At 43.0% G+C, this 22,625-nt stretch overlaps 1 protein-coding gene and 1 long non-coding RNA gene across 3 annotated transcripts in view; one reads left to right on the top strand and one right to left on the bottom strand.

The window, feature by feature from the left end:
• The window catches only part of LOC306921578, a 566,256-nt gene that overhangs the window by 426,133 nt on the left and 117,498 nt on the right, over positions 1 to 22,625 (bottom strand). The window lies entirely within an intron of this gene.
• LOC306921797 (transcription factor Sp9-like) overlaps positions 21,257 to 22,625 on the top strand; it is a 42,208-nt gene continuing 40,839 nt past the window's right edge. Inside the window, exon 1 of one of the 2 annotated variants that reach the window (XM_079499100.1) lies at positions 21,257 to 21,472. Coding sequence is in view for 1 of the 2 variants with exons in the window: in XM_079499099.1 (XP_079355225.1) it covers positions 21,369 to 21,467 (99 nt within the window). In the remaining variant the exon portion in view is untranslated. The remainder of the gene's footprint in view (positions 21,473 to 22,625) is intronic. The other variant, XM_079499099.1, reaches the window with a different exon arrangement.

A 22,625-nucleotide genomic window follows, 5' to 3' on the forward strand; every position in this document is an offset into this window, starting at 1 on the left:
ATATCCTTATAGATGCCCAAAACCACCTCAACTGGCTCCTTTCCACATGAAGGATCAGCGGCAATGCTCTGTGTCCCTCGCGGATGACTGAGCTTCTCACCTGATCCCTACAGGAAGAATGCCAGCCACCACCTCCTGCATGAGAAAACCCATTTTAGGACACTTTGTATCCGCAATCACGTTCTTTTGGTCATGACCCACACACACATTTCATGACCATGTGTGGGGGCGAGAGTGCTGAACGAAGATTGTCTGGGAGATCGAGAGCTTTTGCCTTCTGGCTCGGCTCTATATCTTAACCTATTTAGGACTGCGGCCAATTCTAAAAAAGAAGTCTGAAAAACCTATGTTTCTATGTCAGTGGTGCTCATTCTTTTTCATGTCAAGGACGCCCAGAATTATCTGTATTTGGCTGCGGATCCCCATCAACCCCCCCCCCCCCCCCCCAGAAGCAAAGATTTGAGTAAAAAACTTTCGCTCTAAAATAATATATATATTCTAAGATTTGCGCCACATTTGCTATTTTTCAATAGCTAAAGTATAACATAATGCTTAAACACCAAAAGGGGTTCCCGTCCTGAATGGGTTAATATCACAGCGGTCCCTGTTTTTACCACATCAAACGACACATGCCCACTGACAGCTGTCATCTGCGAAGAAATTTCCCAGCTGACTAATTTGGATCTTTATCGCTGCATTTTGCCTTCAATATAATCTACGCTGGCAACCAGTCAAGGGAGCTACGAAGTCGTTACATTATCATGCAACAGCTGGCTCAAGCCAGAGTAATATAGTAAGAGAGTGGCGACACTATAGCGTTGACTTCCATTGTAACAATGGAATGCGGAAGTGCTCATTCTATCTCAATGGGATAGTTCCAGCCATCGGAGCAATGTTTGGAACTATAGCCCATATGGCTATAGTTCCAAACATTGCTTTGCGGCGAGATCAAAGCATGTCGCTACTCTCCTACTCTACACTCTGGCTCAAGCATGCATGCCATGATAGACACATACATACAGTACACAACAAGATAAAAACTTGCGAGCTAGTTGTACAGATCGGCTATTTTCGGACACCATGGACCACAGCCAAACAAGTAATGTCAACTTGTCTTTTAGTTCTACTGTCTCTTCTCCACTAGTCATAACATTTCAGTCCAGTTTATACTTGACGACATTGTCCATATATTTAGTCTCAGTCTTTATAGTCATCATAGCTTAGCTTTTATTCTGTTTTCACCCGTGAAAAATGGTAGTCGACGGACATCCTTTGCAGTAGTTTTAGTCGGCGAAATCAACACTTAAACGAAGAGAACGTCAAGTAGTTTTTCAATGATGTGAATGTCTGAACACCATGATGTCTATCTTCTCTCCACTTGTCAGTCACAACAACAGTTGATTAGTGTCACTGTGCCATCCATCAGACTGAGATTTCCTGAATAATGTTAGGAAAAAAGGGGCGACACTGTCTTAACTTGCAAAACTTTTATTGATGCAACGTTTCGGTCGCTCGGACCTTCCTTCAGGCATAAAGAGAGGAAGCTGGACTGGCACACAGCCAGACGAGCCACTAGTATAAATCTCAGAAAAAGGCGAGGGCCAATCAAATACCACACACCAACCCGTTACCGTGCGAGACAGCCCATATAGGTGAGTTGAGTACAGGTGGTGGGTTTTTTTTCCACCGATAAAGGGAAACTTCTTGAAGAACAAGAGAATAAATACAGCTACAAAAATACAAATAGATAAATGGAGAAAGCTATTGCAAACATGAATAATATTCCTATAGGCTCTACTGAGTGAGGCAGCATATAAACATTGGATAAAGCAACACATACAAGCTAAAATGCTGCGTCCCAGGAGGGCATACTATCCAATAGATGTATTGGGGGTCAGGCCTTGTAGATTACAGGTTTAAGGGTCTAACCTCCAAATAAATATAGGACATGTCACACACACTGTAGATCAGGACAAAAACTGAACTGAGTAATCATGTAAGACCATAATAATCTCTTTCGTCAATGTCTTATTGGAAACACATGTAGTCTTTCAGTGAAGTTCTGTTTTTATTGTTTTTGCTTAGTGTGATTGTAAAAGTAAGTACCATAAAACCCATGCTATTAATCTCAGGTCTTTCCCCAGATTGGAGTTGAAGGAAAATAATGGCTAAAATAAGCCTCTACACATAGATATTTTGGTTATTTTGGTAATTACTTTTTTGCTGGGTTACTCTTTGATCCTATACAGTAGAATCCACAACTTAACTAGTGGTTATTTAACATTGAGCCGCAAAGCCAGCATGTTAATTTAACTAGTGTTAAATGTAGTCTTAATTTAATATCCATATCTGCCTCCATATGGTGTAAACCCAGTTTCTCTATCTTCCTTTCTCACCCCAATCTCTCTTTCTCATGAGGTTCTGTACATATAGACAAATGGACACAATTTTTATTTTCCATTCTTTATAATGTTCTTCTTATTTTGTTCATAAGACCCAATTACTGAACGACATGATTACATGATTACTACGACACTATAGGACACAACAACCAGTACTATAGTGGTTCTCAAATGTTTTATTTGCAAGGACCGTGCACCATAACGCTGTACAAACGAAACCAAATGGACCCCATTTGCGCACTCTCAGAGAGTTACAAACCTTGTTATGGTCATTCGGGGCGAGCTCTCTTATATGTTTCTGGTACTATTGTCCTCTTATTTTGTATGTCTGTGGCAAAAAATGTAATTCCCTGCTTTCTCTCTAACCCCTGCTGTCATTCACTTGTCACACACGATACAGTGTAAGCACATGCACGCACGCACGCACGCACGCACGCACGCACGCACGCACGCACGCACGCACGCACGCACGCACGCACGCACGCACACACATCTGTGCATGTATAGAGAGGATTGTTATTCTGCTCATGTAATGTTTGGGGATGTTTGTGCCATCGCTCTGTTCTTTCTCATTAACGTGAATATACGAAACCCCAGGCCGACCAATCTCTATATAGTCCACCGCACGTGTGTGTGTGTGTGTGTGTGTGTGTGTGTGTGTGTGTGTGTGTGTGTGTGTGTGTGTGTGTGTGTGTGTGTGTGTGTGTGTGTGTGTGTGTGTGTGTGTGTGTGTGTGTGTGTGTGTGTGTGTGTGTGTGTGTGTGTGTGTGTGTGTGTGTGTGTGTGTGTGTGTGTGTGTGTGTGTGTGTGTGTGTGTGTGTGTCCACTGTACCAAGGCATCAGAGACACATATTTCCCACAGACAGAGGTGGACAGTAAATGTATACTTGAGTACTGTGGCAGCCAAGTCTATATGCATGAGACAATAAGACATGTATACTTATACGAGTATAGTACGAGTCTATACTAGCGGTTCTCAAATGTTTTATTTGCAAGCACAAAGTTATTTGCAACAAAGTTGCAGACCTGTTACGGTCATTCAGGTAAAGCTCCGTTCGTGTTTCTGGTCATATTCCGCTCGTTTTGTGTGTCCGTGGCAAAAAATGGAATGGAATTTTGAAAATGTCCACCACAAGCCCAGTGTTGTTTTTGGCAGCAAATTCCTAATCTTTGGAATGAAACATCATTTAGTCATATTCTAGTCACCTGGAATGTTTTAGTGTTAGTCTATAGTTTAAAGTTTAAGTTTAAGGTTAAATCTGCAGTTCATTTAGTCGACTAAAATGTATTTTGGCGGGCCTTGATGCCATCGTATAGACTCATTTTACACGTAGATCTGCTATTTTCAGCATGCAACCAAGTGTAAAATGACTTATACTGGATCTCTTGTCCACTAGTCCCTTTCTAACATTTCAGTTTCTGTATCTGTTGATGAAATTGTCAATACATTTAGCAGTATACCCCTGCCCGCATTCCTAATGTAACCTTGAGAAGAGATGGATCCCATTCCACTGCAGGAGACCAAACAATGTTGAGAACTATGTGAGCTCAGAACTGAAGCAGCACATGGTGAACCTGACACGGAGGCCAGGCATTTCGCATGCTGCACAAGGACAGGACCAGATGGAAGCCGACAGCCTTATGTTCCACTGGGAACGAAGAGGATTAAGGATTTGACAAGTTTTCTCTTAACCCGATTATAGTCGATCATTCGAATAAATCGCCTCATATAGCTCGTATAGCACGTCCACTGTGTGATTGTGTATGTATGTATGAAGCCTTATTGAGACAAGGATATCCCCTTGAGATGTATCATCTCGTTTTCGAGGGTGGTCCACCACCATACAGCAAATACAGAACAATATACAACAAATACATTCATGCGTATAAACAAGGACAAAAAACGTGTGTGTTTCGCGGCTTAATTGCTTTTTTCCTTCCTTTTTTTTCTGTCTCTCTGCAGGTGGACGGATTTATTTACACATGAATAGAGATGGACCTTTTATACCTCATGCTCTCGCACGGCTGCCATTGCTCAAAGAGGCGGTGATTGTTACGAGCGTGTGTGTCATTTTGTCCCAATCTCTGATGGAAAATTGGCCACAGGAGAATTGGCTCTCTCCAGCAGGTGTGTGCACTGTGCGCGTGTGTTGGCAAATGACCATCTCTGAATGCATTACACAGCGCCTGCTGCCGGGTCTCACATCACACAGCACTAAACTGGTTAACATGCACACAGCCGGCCCAGGCGGTGGCGTAACCGTCTGGGCACCCGACTGGTAATCCAGTCGCAGTGTGCCGCGGGTTCGACTCCCGAGCCCGACACGGCCTTTACTGCATGTCTTCCCCCATCTCTCTCCCGTTTCCTGTCAGCCTACTGTCTGTCCCTTCAAAAACCAATAAAAGGCGTAAGCCGCAAAAAAAAATATCTTTAACATACACACAGCCTATAACACCACTGCAAGTAAATTGAACAGAATTTAGTTTTGTGTGCAAAATTACATGCGTGGGTTCTCCTGCATTAGAAGTTTCTGTCTGGGAGGCCGTGACCGGGGAGTGTATTACTGCACATCCCTGCCCACATGCCTTGAGTGAGATCGAGTGAGATATTACGCTGTGCGTGCGTGCGTGCGTGCGTGCGTGCGTGCGTGCGTGCATGCGTGCGCACGCACGGGTGCGTGCGTGAGTTTGTGTTAAGTTTTGTGTTTGCTATCATTTGCACTGCGCCCACGTTCGTCTCTTTACTTTAGTTCCTATTGTTAATGTGAGAAGGCAGTTTGTCTTTTTCACAGTGGGGTAAATAATTGTCAGATTCAGAAGCAATTTGCATATGTAAATGAGGGCCTTTCAGATGAACACCGACGTTAACAGTGGATCGTGTCCTGAATGCGAACAGATCCCATGATGACACAATTCAAGCGCATGGCATGCAGAAACACATTAGCATTGATACTATACAGCACGAAACTACATTAACCCATTTTGACCTGAGATCAGATTCTAAAAATGTCTTCTACATCCTGACAGTTTTCTGAAAAAGCTATGTTTCTATGTCAGTCGTTCTTAGATTTTTCAAAAATAGCAGACCTACAAGCTCGTAGCGCGCCACTCGGTGGCGCGCTATGAGCTTGTAGATTTGCTATTTTTCAATACCAACGTCAACGGGTTAACGTAAACAGTCTTCATCTATCATTATTTATAGGCTGAAATCAGTCCTATTCCCTTATATACCTTACTTACATTATGGTGAAAAGCACTATACAAATAACATTTTCTTCTTATTGTTAAGAGCAGCCTGCAGTCTCACACAGTAGTGTGAGTGTGTTAATACATTCTGAAAGGGTAAAAAAAAATAACAGTCTCACTCTCAAATGGGATTAGATTTACTTTGTTAAGTCTCTATTGCAATACCGAGTCATTATTTGTGCACAAAAACAGGCTCACATTGTTCTCTCTGTTGCCTAAGGAGATGCCCTTGGAGAATGGCTGAACAGAAAATGATATATTTATGAATAATAAAAGTAAAAATTAGGCCGACATAAAAATTTGGGAAAATCACAGCCGCAAGCCATGCATGCTTGAATTGTGTGAGAATCAGGTTGCAATATTACCTGAAAGTGCACAATGACAAATTCCTGGAAGAACAGAGGGGACATGATGGATCAGAATGATCCATTATAGGCGTGCCATGTGAACATTCTAAGAAAGCTCTTTCGTTAACCCATCTACTGCCACCTGGTGGACGCAGAGCCAACTGCAGACTGCCGAGCCGTTTGTTTGGTGTGACACACGCTGGATTCACATCCTGTTTGGGGCGGCCATCTTAGATGCTAAATAAATAGCGCCAATGCTAGCGAGCTAAAATGCTAGCGAGCTAAAATGCTAGCGAGCCGGTCTAGGATCACTAAAAAAGGAAAGGCCAACCAAAAAAAAAAGAAGAAAATAAATCAGCGATCCGGTTTGATATCAACAATAAAGCTTATCAGAAGGAACGTTGCGCCAATAGCATGTTGCCGGTTGGATTCCAACTGGCGGACCGTTCCGTCGCGAGCAGTTCATTTGTTAAGACCCTGCCTGGAATGGAATGGGTCTCTGCATGGCGACACTGATGTCTCTCTTGTTCTACAGAAAGAACAGCCAGTGGGGAGGATATTCCCTCACAACCTGGCAACACTGATGTCTCTCTTGTTCTACACAAAAGAACAGCCAGTGGGGAGCATATTCCCTCACAACCCCCCATAGATACTGTACGCTATGTGAGACAATATGAGCCATTAACCCATGTAGACCTGAGGACGATCCTACAAATGTCAGTTTTCTGAAAAACCTCATGTTTCAATATGTCAGTGGTTCTCAAACATTTTCATGTCCGCCGACCACCATATGAAAATATGGTGTTCCAGGAACACCTCAGAAGCAAGGATTTGAGTTAAATCTATACATGAATATATACATTCAAAGATTTGCGCCACATTTTCACGATTTTTCAAAAATATCAGATCTACAAGCTCGGCACTCGGTGCCGCGCTATGAGCTTGTATATCTGATATAGCTAAAGTATAACACAATGCTTAAAACACCAAAAGGAGTTCCCGCCCAGAATGGTTTAATATCTCCATGGCAGTGCTGCAATGTTAGCCGTCCCCAACGGAAAGATATCTTCACGGGAGGCTTTCTACTGCAGATGTTGTATTTGACTTCCATTCTCTACAGCTGCTGTGTGTGTGTGTGTGTGTGTGTGTGTATACCCTCTCAAGGGTGGGTACTATAGGACCGCTAGAAAATGGAAATAAATGTGACATTTTCTGAACTCTACAGGATAATATTATGAACAAGTTAAACTGGAAGTGATGTAACAAAAACAAAGAAATTGAATTAAGTGAAGGTGAAAAATGAGCTTTCGCCTGATTGGATAAAATTGCTATCCCAAACAGAACATTTATTTTTCGTTTAGGCTACTAAAGAGCTGGGGAGATTAAATTGTATTTATTTTAAAATATATTAAAAATACGTTTTAGCATATCTTTAGTGCAACTTTAGTGCACTAAAGTACAGCTTACATTTTTTTTAAATAATACATTTATATGTAGGCTACTTCTTAAAATCATTTTAGTATATTTCTTATGGGCCCTGTTACTGAACAAACAATATAACAACAATTACACCTTTACACCACGTTCAAAGTGTGGAACGCACCATATTTGTTGTCCAAACTACTACTAATGTTCAGATGAATTGAATATGAAGGACCCCAATGGAAACAAGCCATAGTGCTTTCTTGGGTTATAAATCCTATTTTCCCATGCTTTTCTTCTGCAAACTGTTAATAAAGTATTCGATCAATCAATCAAGTCTAAATAGCCGATCTATACTGTGAGCTTGTAGATCTGCTACGTATACGTCTGGCGAAACAAAGTGTAGAAGAGAAACCAGACCAAGTACAGCAGTGCACAGGAGATGTCTTTCAAAGTTTCATCCATTTGTTTGAAGGGGATACAGAGTAATATGATTGGCAATATACCGTAATCGAATTAACATGAAGAGCAATATTGATTGAAAACAAAACACTCGCTCATGTGTGAGCGAGCGCAAGCACATGCACGCACTCACCGCTCCCACAAGCGTGTGGGGGTGTCTGAATGAATTTCATTTCTTTGAGTCTCGAACGATCAATGTGATTCTCGCTGGAGAGTGGACTCTGTGGACAGGCTTATGAAGTGACACTTGGGACGTATTGATCAGTTGAATGGGAGTGTCCTCAGCGGTACTCTCTCCTGTCTGCTGTTCTCACTGTCACTGACCCAACAACGCTCATATCACTTCCATATATCTTGCAGTTGCACCCAACCTCGGGGACAGGCCGGCCTTTATAGTGCTACAGCTCAGGAAGCTGCCAATGAGCCTTCTAGATGGGTGCTGCTTACCATTGTCACCTGTGATGCATTTTTGTTGCATCATGCATTGCTTCCCACAGCTCAAAAAACCCGAGCTCATTAAAAACTCGATGACACATTTATTGAGACCCGGTATCAATAAGCTTTGGGCTTATCGAGTCTGTTAGCAGCCCATTATGTCATGTCTAAACAAGGAAGACGAGAGGCGATCAAGACATAAATGTAATCACCCATGCTGGCACAAACATGTCGGTCTGAAAGTGTATTGATACCTGCCATTTAATTTTAGATGGTACCGGTGGTCAGCCACAAACTCTGATTGCTTCTTTATGATACTGATAAATGCAAAATAGCCTATGAACTTGCAGTGCATACAAAGTTAGTTCCATTGATCTAAGCCACAAAATGGATCGTTCATTAATAAACACGGTCTGTAAATGCATACAGCCCACCCATGTTATCACTTTCCAGTGCTTTGGAGTGGGCCCTGATCCAAAAGGTTGGGCTAATGTTAATTTAACTACTGTAAGAGTATACTTCATGTAATGGGTCCATTTGGTTACATTTGTACGCTCTCAGAGTTGCAGAGGGATAAATCAGCGCTGAGGATTTTACTGTTTGTGTGTGTGTAACATTTTTACACTATAGCAGTTAAATTAACACAGATGGAGTGAACACATTCACTGCCAGGTATTAATTAATTCTTAGCCACGTACTGCTAGTGTTTTTCAGTGAAACCCTTATTGTGAAGGCCCACCAGGATCCGAGATGTGAACAGGATGTAAAAACAAAAAACACCTGGAAAGCAAAATGTAACCGTGATCATCGGTTCTTTGGTTGTGGGCTGTTGAATAAAGCTTGATTTGTTTTATTTTTTCTATGTTTTTTTTGTGGCTTTCGCCTTTATTTTATTATTTTTGTAGAGGGATAGATTGAACGCAGGCTAACAGGAAATGGGGAGAGAGATGGGGGGGTGACATGCAGTAAAGGCCATCTGGATCTGGAGTCGAACCCGCGGCACACTGCCAGACTGGATTACCAGCCAAGGTGCCTGGACCGCTGAGCCACGGCCCAGGCCTATAAAGCTGCCAACATTTTCACTACTGGTTCATTTCCTATGCTTCTTCGCCTGGAAAGGAGCCAGCTTAGGTGGTTCGGGAATCTGGTTAGGCTTGAGGCACGTCCCACTGGGAGGAGACCCCGGGGCAGACCAAGGCGCAGTTGGAGGAAACACATCGACTCACTGGCCTTGGAACGTCTCGGGATCCCCCAGGAGGAAGTCACTAATGTTGCTCTGGAGAGGAAAGTGTTGCCCCCACGACCCGCCTATGGATAAGCGGTTGAAGATGGATGGATGGATGGATCACTTGTATAACGTAGAACCATTCATACGTTGGCGAAGACTCGATGGCGATTTCCGTCAACGGAAGGGAACGTGGAGCAAAATTAGGCTCAACATTTTATTGCAAATGTAATAAAACAGCAGTACTGGTGCCCCTGCAATGCATGCACTTATTGTACAGTATCTTTATTGGTACTATAGATGGCGATGACTTATACAAGCACTTGGACTGAGTTGCTAATCCTTTGCGATACCTGCTCTTTATGCGAAATGCAAATGAGACTACCATTACAAGTCAATCTGCATTTATGTTCTCCCTGGAAATTTACGGCAAGCCCGTGTGTATGCACACGCACGCGCAAGCTGCAGCTGTATAAGACACGTGCTTGTGCACACGCACGCACGCACAGTCGCACACCCCTACACTTTCACAGACTTAGATCAATGAAGACACTTTTCCCCGGTGGGCATGGATGGCTTTTGCAAACAGACGAGTGAAATCATCAGTTAAAGGTCATGTTAATTATACACACACCACACCACAACACACACACACACTCACTCACTCACAGGTAGAACACACACACACACACACACACACACACACACACACAGACACACACACACACACACACACACACTCAGTCACAGGTAGACCTACAGACCTACACCGCCGCGCACGCTCACAGACTAAACACACGTATGCAAACGCATTAAGGTGAAACACACACACACACACACACACACACACACACACACACACACACACACACACACATGCCTCACACAGTGAGGTACATTTACTAGTTGCGACCGGAGGTCACAACTAATGCCCATACACTACATGGGGAAAGCCCCATATAAACCCCATATATTGTGCCCAGGTCTCGTGACATCACTATGACACTACATCATCAGGGATGATGGTAAATCAGGGATCATAGTAAATGCGACCTGGTGGTGCAATTAAGCCCATATATGGAGATCCCTGATGTCATCAATATCAGTATATGGATATACTGTACATGTCAGAACCCAGCTGTTCTGACATTCCATATGTTGATCCTTCCCCATCCATCCTTCCTCTTCCCTTTTGATTGATACCTGTCCAGCCGCGCCCGGCAGCCGGCGAAAACTAGAGTTCTCAACCTCAGGCGTCTTACCGGTACTGTACTTAAGTACAATTTTGAGGTATTTGCTTTACGTGAGTATTCTACTCCACTACATCTCAGAGGCAAATATTGTACTTTTACTCACCTACAATTAGGCTTATTTGAAAACTATAGTTATTATTTTGTAGATGGATTATTATTAGAAAGTTAAGCAATATTATGGTATGTGCTTTACCGTGATTATTAGCACGTTTCTGAGTTCCGTAAGCAGCGCGATTTATCATTTCAATACAGCAGGGAGTATTTATATATTGCAGTATTGATACATATAAGTCATAATTGTGAGTACTTTTTTTTGGGTAATTTGGCAATTTCAGAATACAAGAACAATGCCTTCATGTTAACTGCAGCTTATCGATGGTGTCATCAGGTTTCTGAGCTGTCCACAGTCCACCAATGAGACACAGAGTTAGTAGACAGGTTTATGAACTGTCCACAGTCCACCAATGAGACACAGAGTTAGTAGACAGGTTTCTGAACTGTCAACAGTCCACCAATGAGACACAGAGTTAGTAGACAGGTTTCTGAACTGTCAACAGTCCACCAATGAGACACAGAGTTAGTAGACAGGTTTCTGAACTGTCAACAGTCCACCAATGAGACACAGAGTTAGTAGACAGGTTTCTGAACTGTCCACAGTCCACCAATGAGACACAGAGTGAGTAGACAGGTTTCTGAACTGTCCACAGTCCACCAATGAGACACAGAGTGAGTAGACAGGTTTCTGAACTGTCAACAGTCCACCAATGAGACACAGAGTGAGTAGACAGGTTTCTGAACTGTCCACAGTCCACCAATGAGACACAGAGTTAGTAGACAGGTTTATGAACTGTCCACAGTCCACCAATGAGACACAGAGTTAGTAGACAGGTTTCTGAACTGTCAACAGTCCACCAATGAGACACAGAGTTAGTAGACAGGTTTCTGAACTGTCAACAGTCCACCAATGAGACACAGAGTTAGTAGACAGGTTTCTGAACTGTCCACAGTCCACCAATGAGACACAGAGTGAGTAGACAGGTTTCTGAACTGTCCACAGTCCACCAATGAGACACAGAGTTAGTAGACAGGTTTCTGAACTGTCAACAGTCCACCAATGAGACAGATATTTAACAATAATTCAACTCCTGAGAGAGTAAAACTTTACACTCTCAAGAGTTAAAGATCTATAAGGGTCCATTTGGTTACCAACTCTCCCTCAATTGAGGAGCACTGGTGGTCCCCAGACCACTGGCTGAGAACCACCGGTGTAAGTGAAAAATGTTCTATTTAAAAAAATAATGAATGAAGTTAAAGCTTCGATTTTGATCGAGTCGGGAGAGCGAAATCATCCATGACACACAATAAAGAAGTGAAATTGCAAGCGGGGGGAGTGGGGGCGAAAAAAAGGGCGCACAAAATTGGAAGTGGAACACTTTAATTGAAGGTGACATATTATGTCTGTGGAGTTCTCTCTCCCCACCTGATTGAATAAAATGGGTGTCCTGACCTTATCATGATATGATTCTGTTTTACTACCCAGGGTGGAGAGAGGGAGATCCCTCTTACCAAAGGGCTTTGAAACCCATCAGAACATTTCTTTAGTTTAATAAGAAAATATCACCTCTTGCTCTTATACGGTATATACTGTAGTAGGCTATACTGATTAAGAAAGTCCCCCCTTTTACAAAAGCATTACTCGTAGTGCAGCATGGGTGTAACGATACATTTGAACCCATTCCGTTATACTTTAGCTATTGAAAAAATAGCAGATCATCATGAAAATGTGACGCAAATCTTTTTAGAATCTGCCTCGGATCTAAATGGGTTAACAGCGATACGATACACATCACGATACATGGTTGACGATACGATCATACATGGACGATATTGGTTCTTTCATGGGGATACGAATCAATGGTTTAAAATCAATACAGTAAGTATGTAGCAAAGAAATTCAATCTGTGTGGATAGTGCAGGGTTTTTTTTAACATTTATGGATATCAAGAATTTAAAAAAAAGTCTGCACACCAATTTCTGCTCTGTTTTATACTTTAAGTAAATGATATGTCTGGGACCAGAAATAGGTGTGCAGAGTCTGCAGACTTTTTATTCTTGATATGTGACTTTGTTTGATCCGGCACCCAGCCTATTCAGGTATATATAGATGTGCCTTTTGGCAGTTTTTCAGCCTCTGCCAAACATTTTTTATGGATGTAAACAACTAAAAATACATCGCATGGATGCACCTGGGACGTATCCTCAGTGATGTATCCTGAGGTCATTGGGGTTTCGGGTCTCTCGAAAATCATACCCCTCACCCAGGTGACCAGCCGGGGTGATCAAGTCCCGATTTACGTCCCAGTAGCTACCCTCGATCAGTCCCATTAGGGCAAGACCATGGCCACACAATCCGTTGCTCCGGAACTACACCGGGACTGGCATTGAGGGACTAGGCTCTGTGGGTTGACTCCTGTCCGGGCCCCTCCTACGTCACACCAGGTCCACACCTGCTCTCACCAGGCCCAGTGATTCTCGGGCAAATACATGGCCATTATATTTGAACACATTTATGGGCAAACCCACACTTTGACAATTAACATTGAGAATTCACACATTTATCAATAGAATAGAAAGTAATATGGCATGGAAAAGTAACTAACCCCTCTTTTCTTCTTCTTCTTAAAATTGCTAAAATGTACAATGCCACACATACTTTTTTATTTGCATTGCAAAATGATTCGATACCGATTATTTCCATCGCAAAACGATACGATAATCATATACGATACAAAGTGAAACGATACGATATGTTTATACATATCGAGATACTAAAAAAACGATATTTCCATGCCGTTACTGTACCGCCCTATCGTATGCATGCGTGCGTGGGTCCGTGTGTCCGTCGTGCGTGTTCACGTACCTGTGCTGCACCTGTTTGATTCGATGTGTTAACCCATTCAGGCCTGACGTCGAAATTTAAAAAAAAAAGTTTTCTAAATCATGACAATTTTCGGAAAGATTTGAGGCACATTTTAACGATTTTTCAAAAATAGCAGATCTACAAGACCACTCGGTGGCGCGCTATGAGCTTGTAGATCTGCTATTTTTCAATAGCTAAATTATAACAATGTTTAAAACACCAAAAGGGGTTCCCGCCCCAAAATGGGTTAATGGTTAATGTGGTTAAACGCTAACGTGACATGGATGCGTTCCAGGTCTCAATGGATTAACCGAGAATTGCAGCATCAACAGAGCTGCACACCACGGCCCTCTCTTTTGTCTGCTCTTTTGTCTCTCAGTCACTCTGTTGTTTCGCAGCAGGAAATGCAATATTGCCAGAGCCCAGGGCGGTGGGCTCATAATGCACTTACTATTGTCTTTTCTCTCCAGCCGCCTTCATGTTGGGCCGGCTCATTGTGTTATACGCTCACTGTCTGTCGTCTCCCCCCTGGCTTTCTCTTCCCAGTTTTTTTTTTAATGCAATTAGAGTAGAAATCTTCACAACTTGTAATATCTCTCTTTTCTTGCCACATTCCCTGTATTGTCTTTTTGAGCTGTCGTTATCCACATGCTCGTATCTCAAGGGAAGTCGCGTTGGTCTCTGAGACTTACTGGAGCTGTAATTGTATAACTTTTTCTTTCTTTAATTAAATTGTCTGAGAGTGATTCATATGTTCAATTGTCCTACTTACTTTGACGACTGAAATGACCCCTCCTCTCCTCTCCTCTCTTCTCCTCTCCTCTCCTCTCCTCTCCTCTCCTCTCCTCTCCCGCTCCTTTTCTGGGGGTGATGTGTTGTTGAGGGGCACTAGCCCCTCCTATATACAGGTTTAATGTTTGTTTTTCCTAAGACAAACATTAAAAACGCCATTGAAATGGACGGTTTAATGTTTATTTAGTCCATGTTTGTTTTTTCTGATAATTACGTCATAAAAGATGTATATCTATATACATTGGTTTATTAGTACATAAATTAACCGTCTGCGATGTTGTAAGATCATAAGAGCGCCCCTCACTTCACACGGGAGTGATTTTTGTTTTTAAGGGGCGCTATCCCCTCCATAACGTCTGGCTTTTCAGACATGACGGCATGTGGCATCCAAGTCTATGGACTTTTAATGTTTGCTTTAAGCAGTGATGTATGTGGCAGCCACAGACAGTGCGGGTGCCCGCCCTTCACTTCACACGAGTATGATATCTTTTTTAACCAATTCTGGGCGGGAACCCCTTTTGGTGTTTTAACTAAGCATTATGTAATACTTTAGCTATTGAAAAATAGCAGATCTACAAGCTCATAGCGCGCCACCGACCTACCGCGCTACGAGCTTGTAGGTCTGCTATTTTTTTTTAAACTTGAAAATGCGGCACAGATCTTTGAATATATATTTTTTCAGAAGACTTTTTTTAAATTTCGACGTCAGGCCTAAATGGATTAAAGAAGGAGAAAGAGAGAGCAACTTTGTGCTTTTTTTTGCATGGCTCTTGTCTCTGTCTTTTAGGGCTCCATTTACGTCACCGCTAAAACCCCTTATCCCTAAACTTCTTTGCCTTTTTTTTTTTTTACTATTTTGCAAAACATTTTTGAATAGTTAAAATGGCCAGTCTACAAGCTCACAACGTGTCAATGTAGATTTTCTAGTTGAACTATTCCAAAAAAAAAATCAAAATAGTAAAAAAGGCAAAGAAGTTTAGGGATAAGGGGTTTAGCGGTGACGAAAATGGAGCCCATAGTGTACTGTATGTCTGTAGGTCAGATTGGCATGAGGCGGCGGGGGGGGGGGCGATCGATTGATAGCTGTTTTAAATTCTCCGGCTGTGCTTCCGGCCACCAGAGAGAGAGAGAGAGAGATAGCCCAACCCTGCAGAGCAACGGAGGAACGGAGAGCGAGACGAAGGATGAGGCAAAAAGGGTAGAGATCAGCGAGAGAGAGACAAAGGAGAGGAAGAGAGATGAGATGCTGCGAGAAGAAAATGGGGGGCAATTTATTTGCTTTGAGGATGTGGTGATTAATGGAGCGTGGTGTCAGACAGATGGATCTGTGTGCGGTGGCTGAAATTCACATCACAGTTGCACAGTGCACACCCCTCCCCCGTCTGCACTCTGCCATCCATGCACCTGTCAATCATCAACAGTGATGGACAGGTGATATAAGTATAGCCTACATTTACTTAAAGATGGAGTGCCGTGAATTTTTTCCCACCCTAAAACATGATCATCAGGTCTTATTGTTATATAAGGAGGTATAATCTTTTCAAAAAAGTGTACAGTATTTGTTAAAATGTTGTTTTTATGTGGGCACGCCCACCAGTTCATTAAGTATGCCTGGTTTGCCTGGTGATGGGTGGTGATCCACCTGAACTGAAGCCGCACCCACAGCTGTAGTTAAGGGGTAGGGGTTAGGGGAGGGGCTGATAGTGTGATGTCACTATATTACTGTTTATTTCATTGGCCCGTTTGACTGTCAAGGGTTCAGCCTCCAGGAAGAAACCCTAAATACAAAGTTAATACACCCATTGCACATAAAAACGACTCCAGGGTGTCTAATGAAGTACTCCTCAGTCACCTCATAGACACACGGAAAAAACAAACATTGTGGCACTCCCTCTTTAAAGGACCATTTCACCACTTGTCAACCTACCTTGATAAGTGGATATAACTATGTTCCTCACTAATGTTCATGATCAAATGCCACAATGTTTTTCCCTGCTCGGTCTGTGTCTCATCATGGGAGGTGCTGTGGGTAGTTCAGAAACCCGTCCACCAGTGACATCATCGATGAGGAATCCAAGCTGATAGAATCTACAGGCTTTCTGTTTCTGAAAAGATGCAATGTGATAATGGAAGCCATCGTTCTCACGATAATAAAATCTATATATTCTTTTAGAAAATAAATCTGCCTAACGATGATTTCACTGGTGGACGGGTTTCTGAGCTGCCCACAGCCCTCCTATGAGACACAGACTGAGTAGAAAGAAATGGTGGTATTTTATGATGAACATTAGTGAGGACCAGCTTTATGAAGATAATTGGAAAAGTGGTGAAGTTACTTAAGCTGTGGAGTAAAAGTACAATATTTGGACCCGAGATGTAGTGGAGTAGTAGTATTGGAAATACTCACGTACTCGTACAAATACCTCAAAATTGTACTTAAGTACAGTACACGTAAATGTGCTTAACTACTTTCCACCACTGATAATTTGTTTTAATTTAATCTTCATTAATAAATTCACAATGACAACAAGATAATAGCATTGGATTCATTATATTAACATTGCTCTAGGTGATCGATATGGCATCGGTCGTGCTGGGATTTTTCCAACAGTCTAGCGAGGGAGTTATTGGCTCAGAATTCAAACTGTACTTGGCATGCCTCACCTTTGATGTACAGTACTTAGCTTTTTCTTTTGTTGGTATAATAGTACTGTCAAAGGTTGTTGTCTGCTTGTCAATGTTGGTTCCTTTGCTCTGTGGGTAAACTTCAGTGTCTGCTCAGCTCTGATTCATAACAAACATTCTACAGCACTGTTTTCCCAAACCTTTCATATCGAGACCCAAAACAGAGATTGGACGTTCGCCCGTGACCCAAACTAGGGAAAATAGCAGATCTACAAGCGCACACCGCTTGTAGATCGGCTATTTTCCACTACTTCCTAATTTATTTATTCATGGAATTTCATATTTGTCGGTTTTAAAATGTATACATGTATATTTGAAAAAGATAAACTTGCGAAATCTGTTTCTACAGCAACCACGCTTGGTGACCGAGTTCAGTGCAACATGGTGAGCAGGGCCAAATTAACCATTGGGCCGTTGGGGCCGCGGCCCAGGGGGCCCTTCAGGGAAACTGGACTGCGCGGCACTGCATGGGTTTTTGACCTTGTAAAGGGCTCCCCATGGAGACCTTCATTGGCTGTTGTGATTGTGTAGAATATAGGGCAAAAAAAGATGACTAAAGGACGCGCGCTATGAGTTCCCCCCCAAAGAATACTGGCCCAGGGGTCCTCGTGGGGGTTAATCCGGCATCGATGGTGAGGTCTGTAAAGCAAAGTTGCTCACAGTACAACGCTCTGGCGTCACTGCTGCACACAGCCATACTAGCAGGGGTTTTCAACGTTGTTATACCAAGTACCAGGGACGTGCAGAGAGTGTCGGGCTGCAATCCCCGTTAGGGGGCACTTTTGGACCAAAATAGCAGATCTACAAGCTCACAACGCGTCGCGCTGCGACGCGTTGTGAGCTTGTAGATCTGCTTTCCAAGTTCAGGAGACTTCGGGGAAAAAAGCAATTCTCCTGAATGCTGCCTTCGGGTATGGCATGGAAAGGAGTGGCATATGCATTTCTTTCCGCATGTCTAGAAAGGGCAGTTGTTTTCCAGACGGTTAAAAGGGCAGGGGCTGAAGCCCCCTTTGATGTCTATGTGCGCACGTCCCTGCCAAGTATACCACCTGCGCCGAACATATCTGTCTCTCCAAGTCCCACCATAATAACTGATGTTAAAATACAGGAGCGTAGACCTAGACCCTGCATCCTATTCAGCTATTAACACAGGAGGAAAATGGATCGGATTGTTTAGTTTTTGTTTCATTCCTATGAGCCAATTTTGCTGCTGCTCTGAGGAAACTGTCTAATCAGCACAACTGATTATATTTCTAAACCTTCTATTAACCCTCCTTTCACCCTCATTTCAGCACGGCTGGAGAGCCTTTGGCCAGAAGAACTATACCTGTATTCATATAAATATTTCATTCCACTTTTTTTCTTCTTCTTTGGGCGACTCCTCATGCATACGTGCACCAGAGGGGGGCTCAAGTTATACCACCAGTGGTTGGGAACCCCTGCCCTAGGGAATATACAGCAGCTGGCAAATTAGTCCATTATAACTCCCAGGGCAAACGGAGGCTCACTGTATGTGATAAATATAAATGATATATAACCCCCGACCTCCACCTCACCTCTTCCACAGGAGCTACAGTTGCATGAGTCGCCGGTGAGCCCCGGTGACACATTCTCTTGCTCCATCTGCATGCTGATTGATTCATTTATGGCCTGAGTTCACCTGAGCTCCTCAATCACAGCACAGACACACACGCGTCCACACAGTCGCACATGCCCAATGTACTGGCAGTATACATCGGTTGTATCTGTCAACTCTGGTCCTTATCTATGGCCCACCGGAGCAAGTGATAGGACGGGGTTGAGAGAGGCATAAGCAATGTGGAAGTAACGAGGGTGAGCGAGGTGCAGGGGAGGAATATTCTCCTTCCTTATCCGCCAGGAGGTCCTTATCTGTAGGCACGGACCAGCAGAGCAAATGATAGGGGGACGGAGACTGGGAAAGGACGAGGTGGAAAAGTGGAAGGGTAGAGAGGGGTCGAAAAGGAGAGAGATAAAGTGAAATGCAAATGGAAAAACCCCAGTAGGTGTGCCAACACACGAAGCAATAGCTTGAAGCAAGGATTGAGACAGGGGCATTATCTTTCTCTCAGTAGTATCGTACAGTTTTAGGGGGCGAAGTTGACTACAGTATCTTCACGTTTTGCTCTTAGCGTGACATAAGAGAAAAATGTCCACTGCATGAGTAGCCTACAGTATATGGTTGAGTGATAGGACACACAGGTAGGCCTACAACAACAGCATGGATGGAGGAAGGCTTTGCTTGAGAAACAGATGTAGGGACGGACGATCCACTTGACTCCTTCACATGGAGTTGAGCCAGCAAACATGCTATAGAGGAAAAGTAAAACGTGAATAGGCGGAGGAATGATTGAGAGTTCGTGCACAGGAGGAGATACAGTATAGGAATGGGAAGAAATAAATGCTGATCCAGCACTTCTTAGAGGGCGGTAAAGCACTCTGAGTCAGAATGGGATAATAAATAACAATAGATAGAGTGTTGAGGGCAGAGTTGCAGTAGATGACTTGCTGTTTATCGCAACTCTTTAACTACTTGAATCCTATAGTGTCCATATTCTGGGGACGAACATTTGGTGAACATAACAGATCTACAAGCTCACTATAGCCAGCTGCATGATCGACTATATTTTGTGAAGAGATTTGGTGTAGAGGTAAATACTATATATATACCGGTAGTCACCTACACTGTAGGTGACTAGGTGTACAGAGGTATCTAAAGAGCAAAAAGGGTGCTATCGTTTCTGAACGTGCCAAGTATCGTGAGACTGTCTGCCGTTTCCTGTCTGGCAGCCAAATCTCGCGATACCTCCGAGACAGAAACGATACCTACCTGCTGCTGTTTAGATCTCAATTAAAACTAGAAAAAGTGCCCTTCTGGGCACAGGTCTCCACCAGGAGGATAGGACTGTGTGAGATGTTTAGGAGTAATATAAACATGTTTTTTTGTTTGTTAGTTTTTTGCAACAATTTTCTTCATTTTGTTGAGGAAATGCAGAGTGCCTGGTGGCACTATAATATGCCAATGTGAAAAGGGTGCCATTTCTTCATACGCCTTTAATGGCAATTGGATGATTTGAGGCATTTTGTTCCAAAAATGTGTTTCGCCAGAATCCACCTGTTGGTGGCGCTATAACAGGCCAATGTGAAAAGGGTTCCTCAGCCTAGTAAGAAAATGTGTGAAAGATTTCACGTAAATTGCATGCTGCGTTCATGATTTGAGGCTTTTGTTCAAAACGGGGCAATCTTGCAAACTGTGAAAGCCAATTATAGCCAATTAGGATGGAATATGAAATATCGGACAGATCCGACATGAGCACATGCCCATAGAGATACTGTGTAACGATTTGTGAGATTTTTGGACAGAATCTGGAGGAGTAATATCAAAAAATGTGTTTTACAAATGTCGGCCTCCTGGTGGCGCTATAAAAGGCAGATGCGAAAAATGCAGGTCAAAGATTTGTCTTTGGCCTCTAGGGAGTGTGCATGCAACGTTTCACGCAGATCGGTGCAGTTTTAGGTAAAACATGTGAAAAGCTGCCTCATGGTGGCGCTATAACAGGCCGTTGTGGAAAATGTGGGGCAGAGGTTCATCGTTGGCATCCAGAGAGTGTGTGTGCAAAGTTTGGCATCGACCGGGTTAACGGTGCCGGAGATTAGCTGGTAACAGACGGACGGAAGGACGGACACACACACACACACACACGGACGGACACACACACGGACGGAGTGCAAAACATACTCTCTCCCCATGCCTTCGGCCTGGTGGAGACAGTGATATACTGTGCACTCGAAAAGCAAGTGATTAGAAAACAACCTGTGATATGTCTTCTTTTATATTCCTGAACCGATTATATGACAAATGTCTCAATTGTTCAGAAATAATGTTTGTTATGAGCTGGTCCAGCCGGGCTCCATTCACTGCCATGTATTCATTGAACTTCCGTGCGAGTTTTGGCTCCCATGAAAGTGTCCATGGAAGTGTCATGGCGCAGCCCAGTCACGTGTCCATGTCCTTTCCTTCTCTAAGCTTCCTTGAAAAGTACCAGGAAGTGAGTTGGCCATTTTGGAATACCATTTTGACCATGAAAGAGTGTTTGGTGTGGAATTTGAGCCATTGAACAGTGTGTTTGATAATACCGTGAAATTGAATAAGATATTCTGATGATAATACCGTGGAATTTAATAAGATATTCTGATGGTGGTTATTATGAACTGAAAAGGAACAAAGGAATCTCCTGCATGCGGCCTGCTGACATAGAGGTTGGGTGAGAGGAATATATATGTTTTCTTTTTGAGATTGGACTGAAATATCTTTAATTATTGGATTATTTTGGAATATATTCCCCCACTAGAAAGGAACGTTTTGCCTTTCATGAACTGAAGAAGGGGAAAAAGGTTTTGATATTTGTGTTTCAATCAGGGTTTTATATTTGTTGTTGTCTCCACCAGGCCGAAGGCAAGGGGAGAGAGTATACGTTTTGCACTCCGTCCTTGTACGTGCTGCTAGTTCAATTCTATTTTGAATGTCAATGCACTGATTGCTTAGTTTAATTGAATTATGAATTTGTTTGATACATTTGGGTCAGGTAAAATATTACAGTTTTGAGTTTTCCTTTTGTCTGCAATAAGGGGTTTAAATCACAGTATAACGAATCAGGCTATTCATTTCCTGAATATAGCTGTAACTCAGGCATGCCATTGTTCTGATTGTTATATAACCTGATATCAATTCATTTTGCAGCATGTTTTGGTCCTGAAGATACACTGTGTGATACCATTGTCCTCATTCATTGTCCTCATTTGCTCCTTTGTGTGAATGTGATTGCAAAAGCTGGCGGTTCATTCGTATTGTTATTAGAATGATAGAATCAGTGGCCCTGGCCATGTGTGAGTGTTATTATGAAGTGGTAAAGTACAATACAGTAGCATAACACAATCTGTGATAGATGAAGACGGCTGGCTCGCACAAAAACCTATTGGACTTTATTAGTACTCGGCTTGACTCTGTGACTTTGAGTAGAATCTGTTAATGTTAAGTTAACTAGAGCAGTCTCCGTTGGGCAACAAAGCAAGGTGGGAATGCAATCCCCAGCCAGTGATTGCGACTGTAGGTCGCAGATTACTATGAAAACCTGCAACACTAGTCAGTCAGTCAGTCAGTCAGTCAGTCCGTCCCGCCTCGTGACACGCTCCATATATGGCCATCTGACCTCATCAAACCCTGTACACTCGAGACACTGCCCCCGCTGCCACCCTTATGAGATCTCCATATATGGAGCTACGTTGACTTGACCTCATCTGACCTCATCAAACCCGCCTGTACACTCAAGAACTCTGCTGCCACCCTTAGATCTCCATATATGGAGATGACCTGTTCTGACATTCCATATGTTGATCTGACCTCATCAAACCTCCCGC

The sequence above is a fragment of the Electrona antarctica genome (genome assembly GCF_951216825.1).
Source record: "Electrona antarctica genome assembly, chromosome: 4".
Taxonomy (NCBI): domain Eukaryota; kingdom Metazoa; phylum Chordata; class Actinopteri; order Myctophiformes; family Myctophidae; genus Electrona; species Electrona antarctica.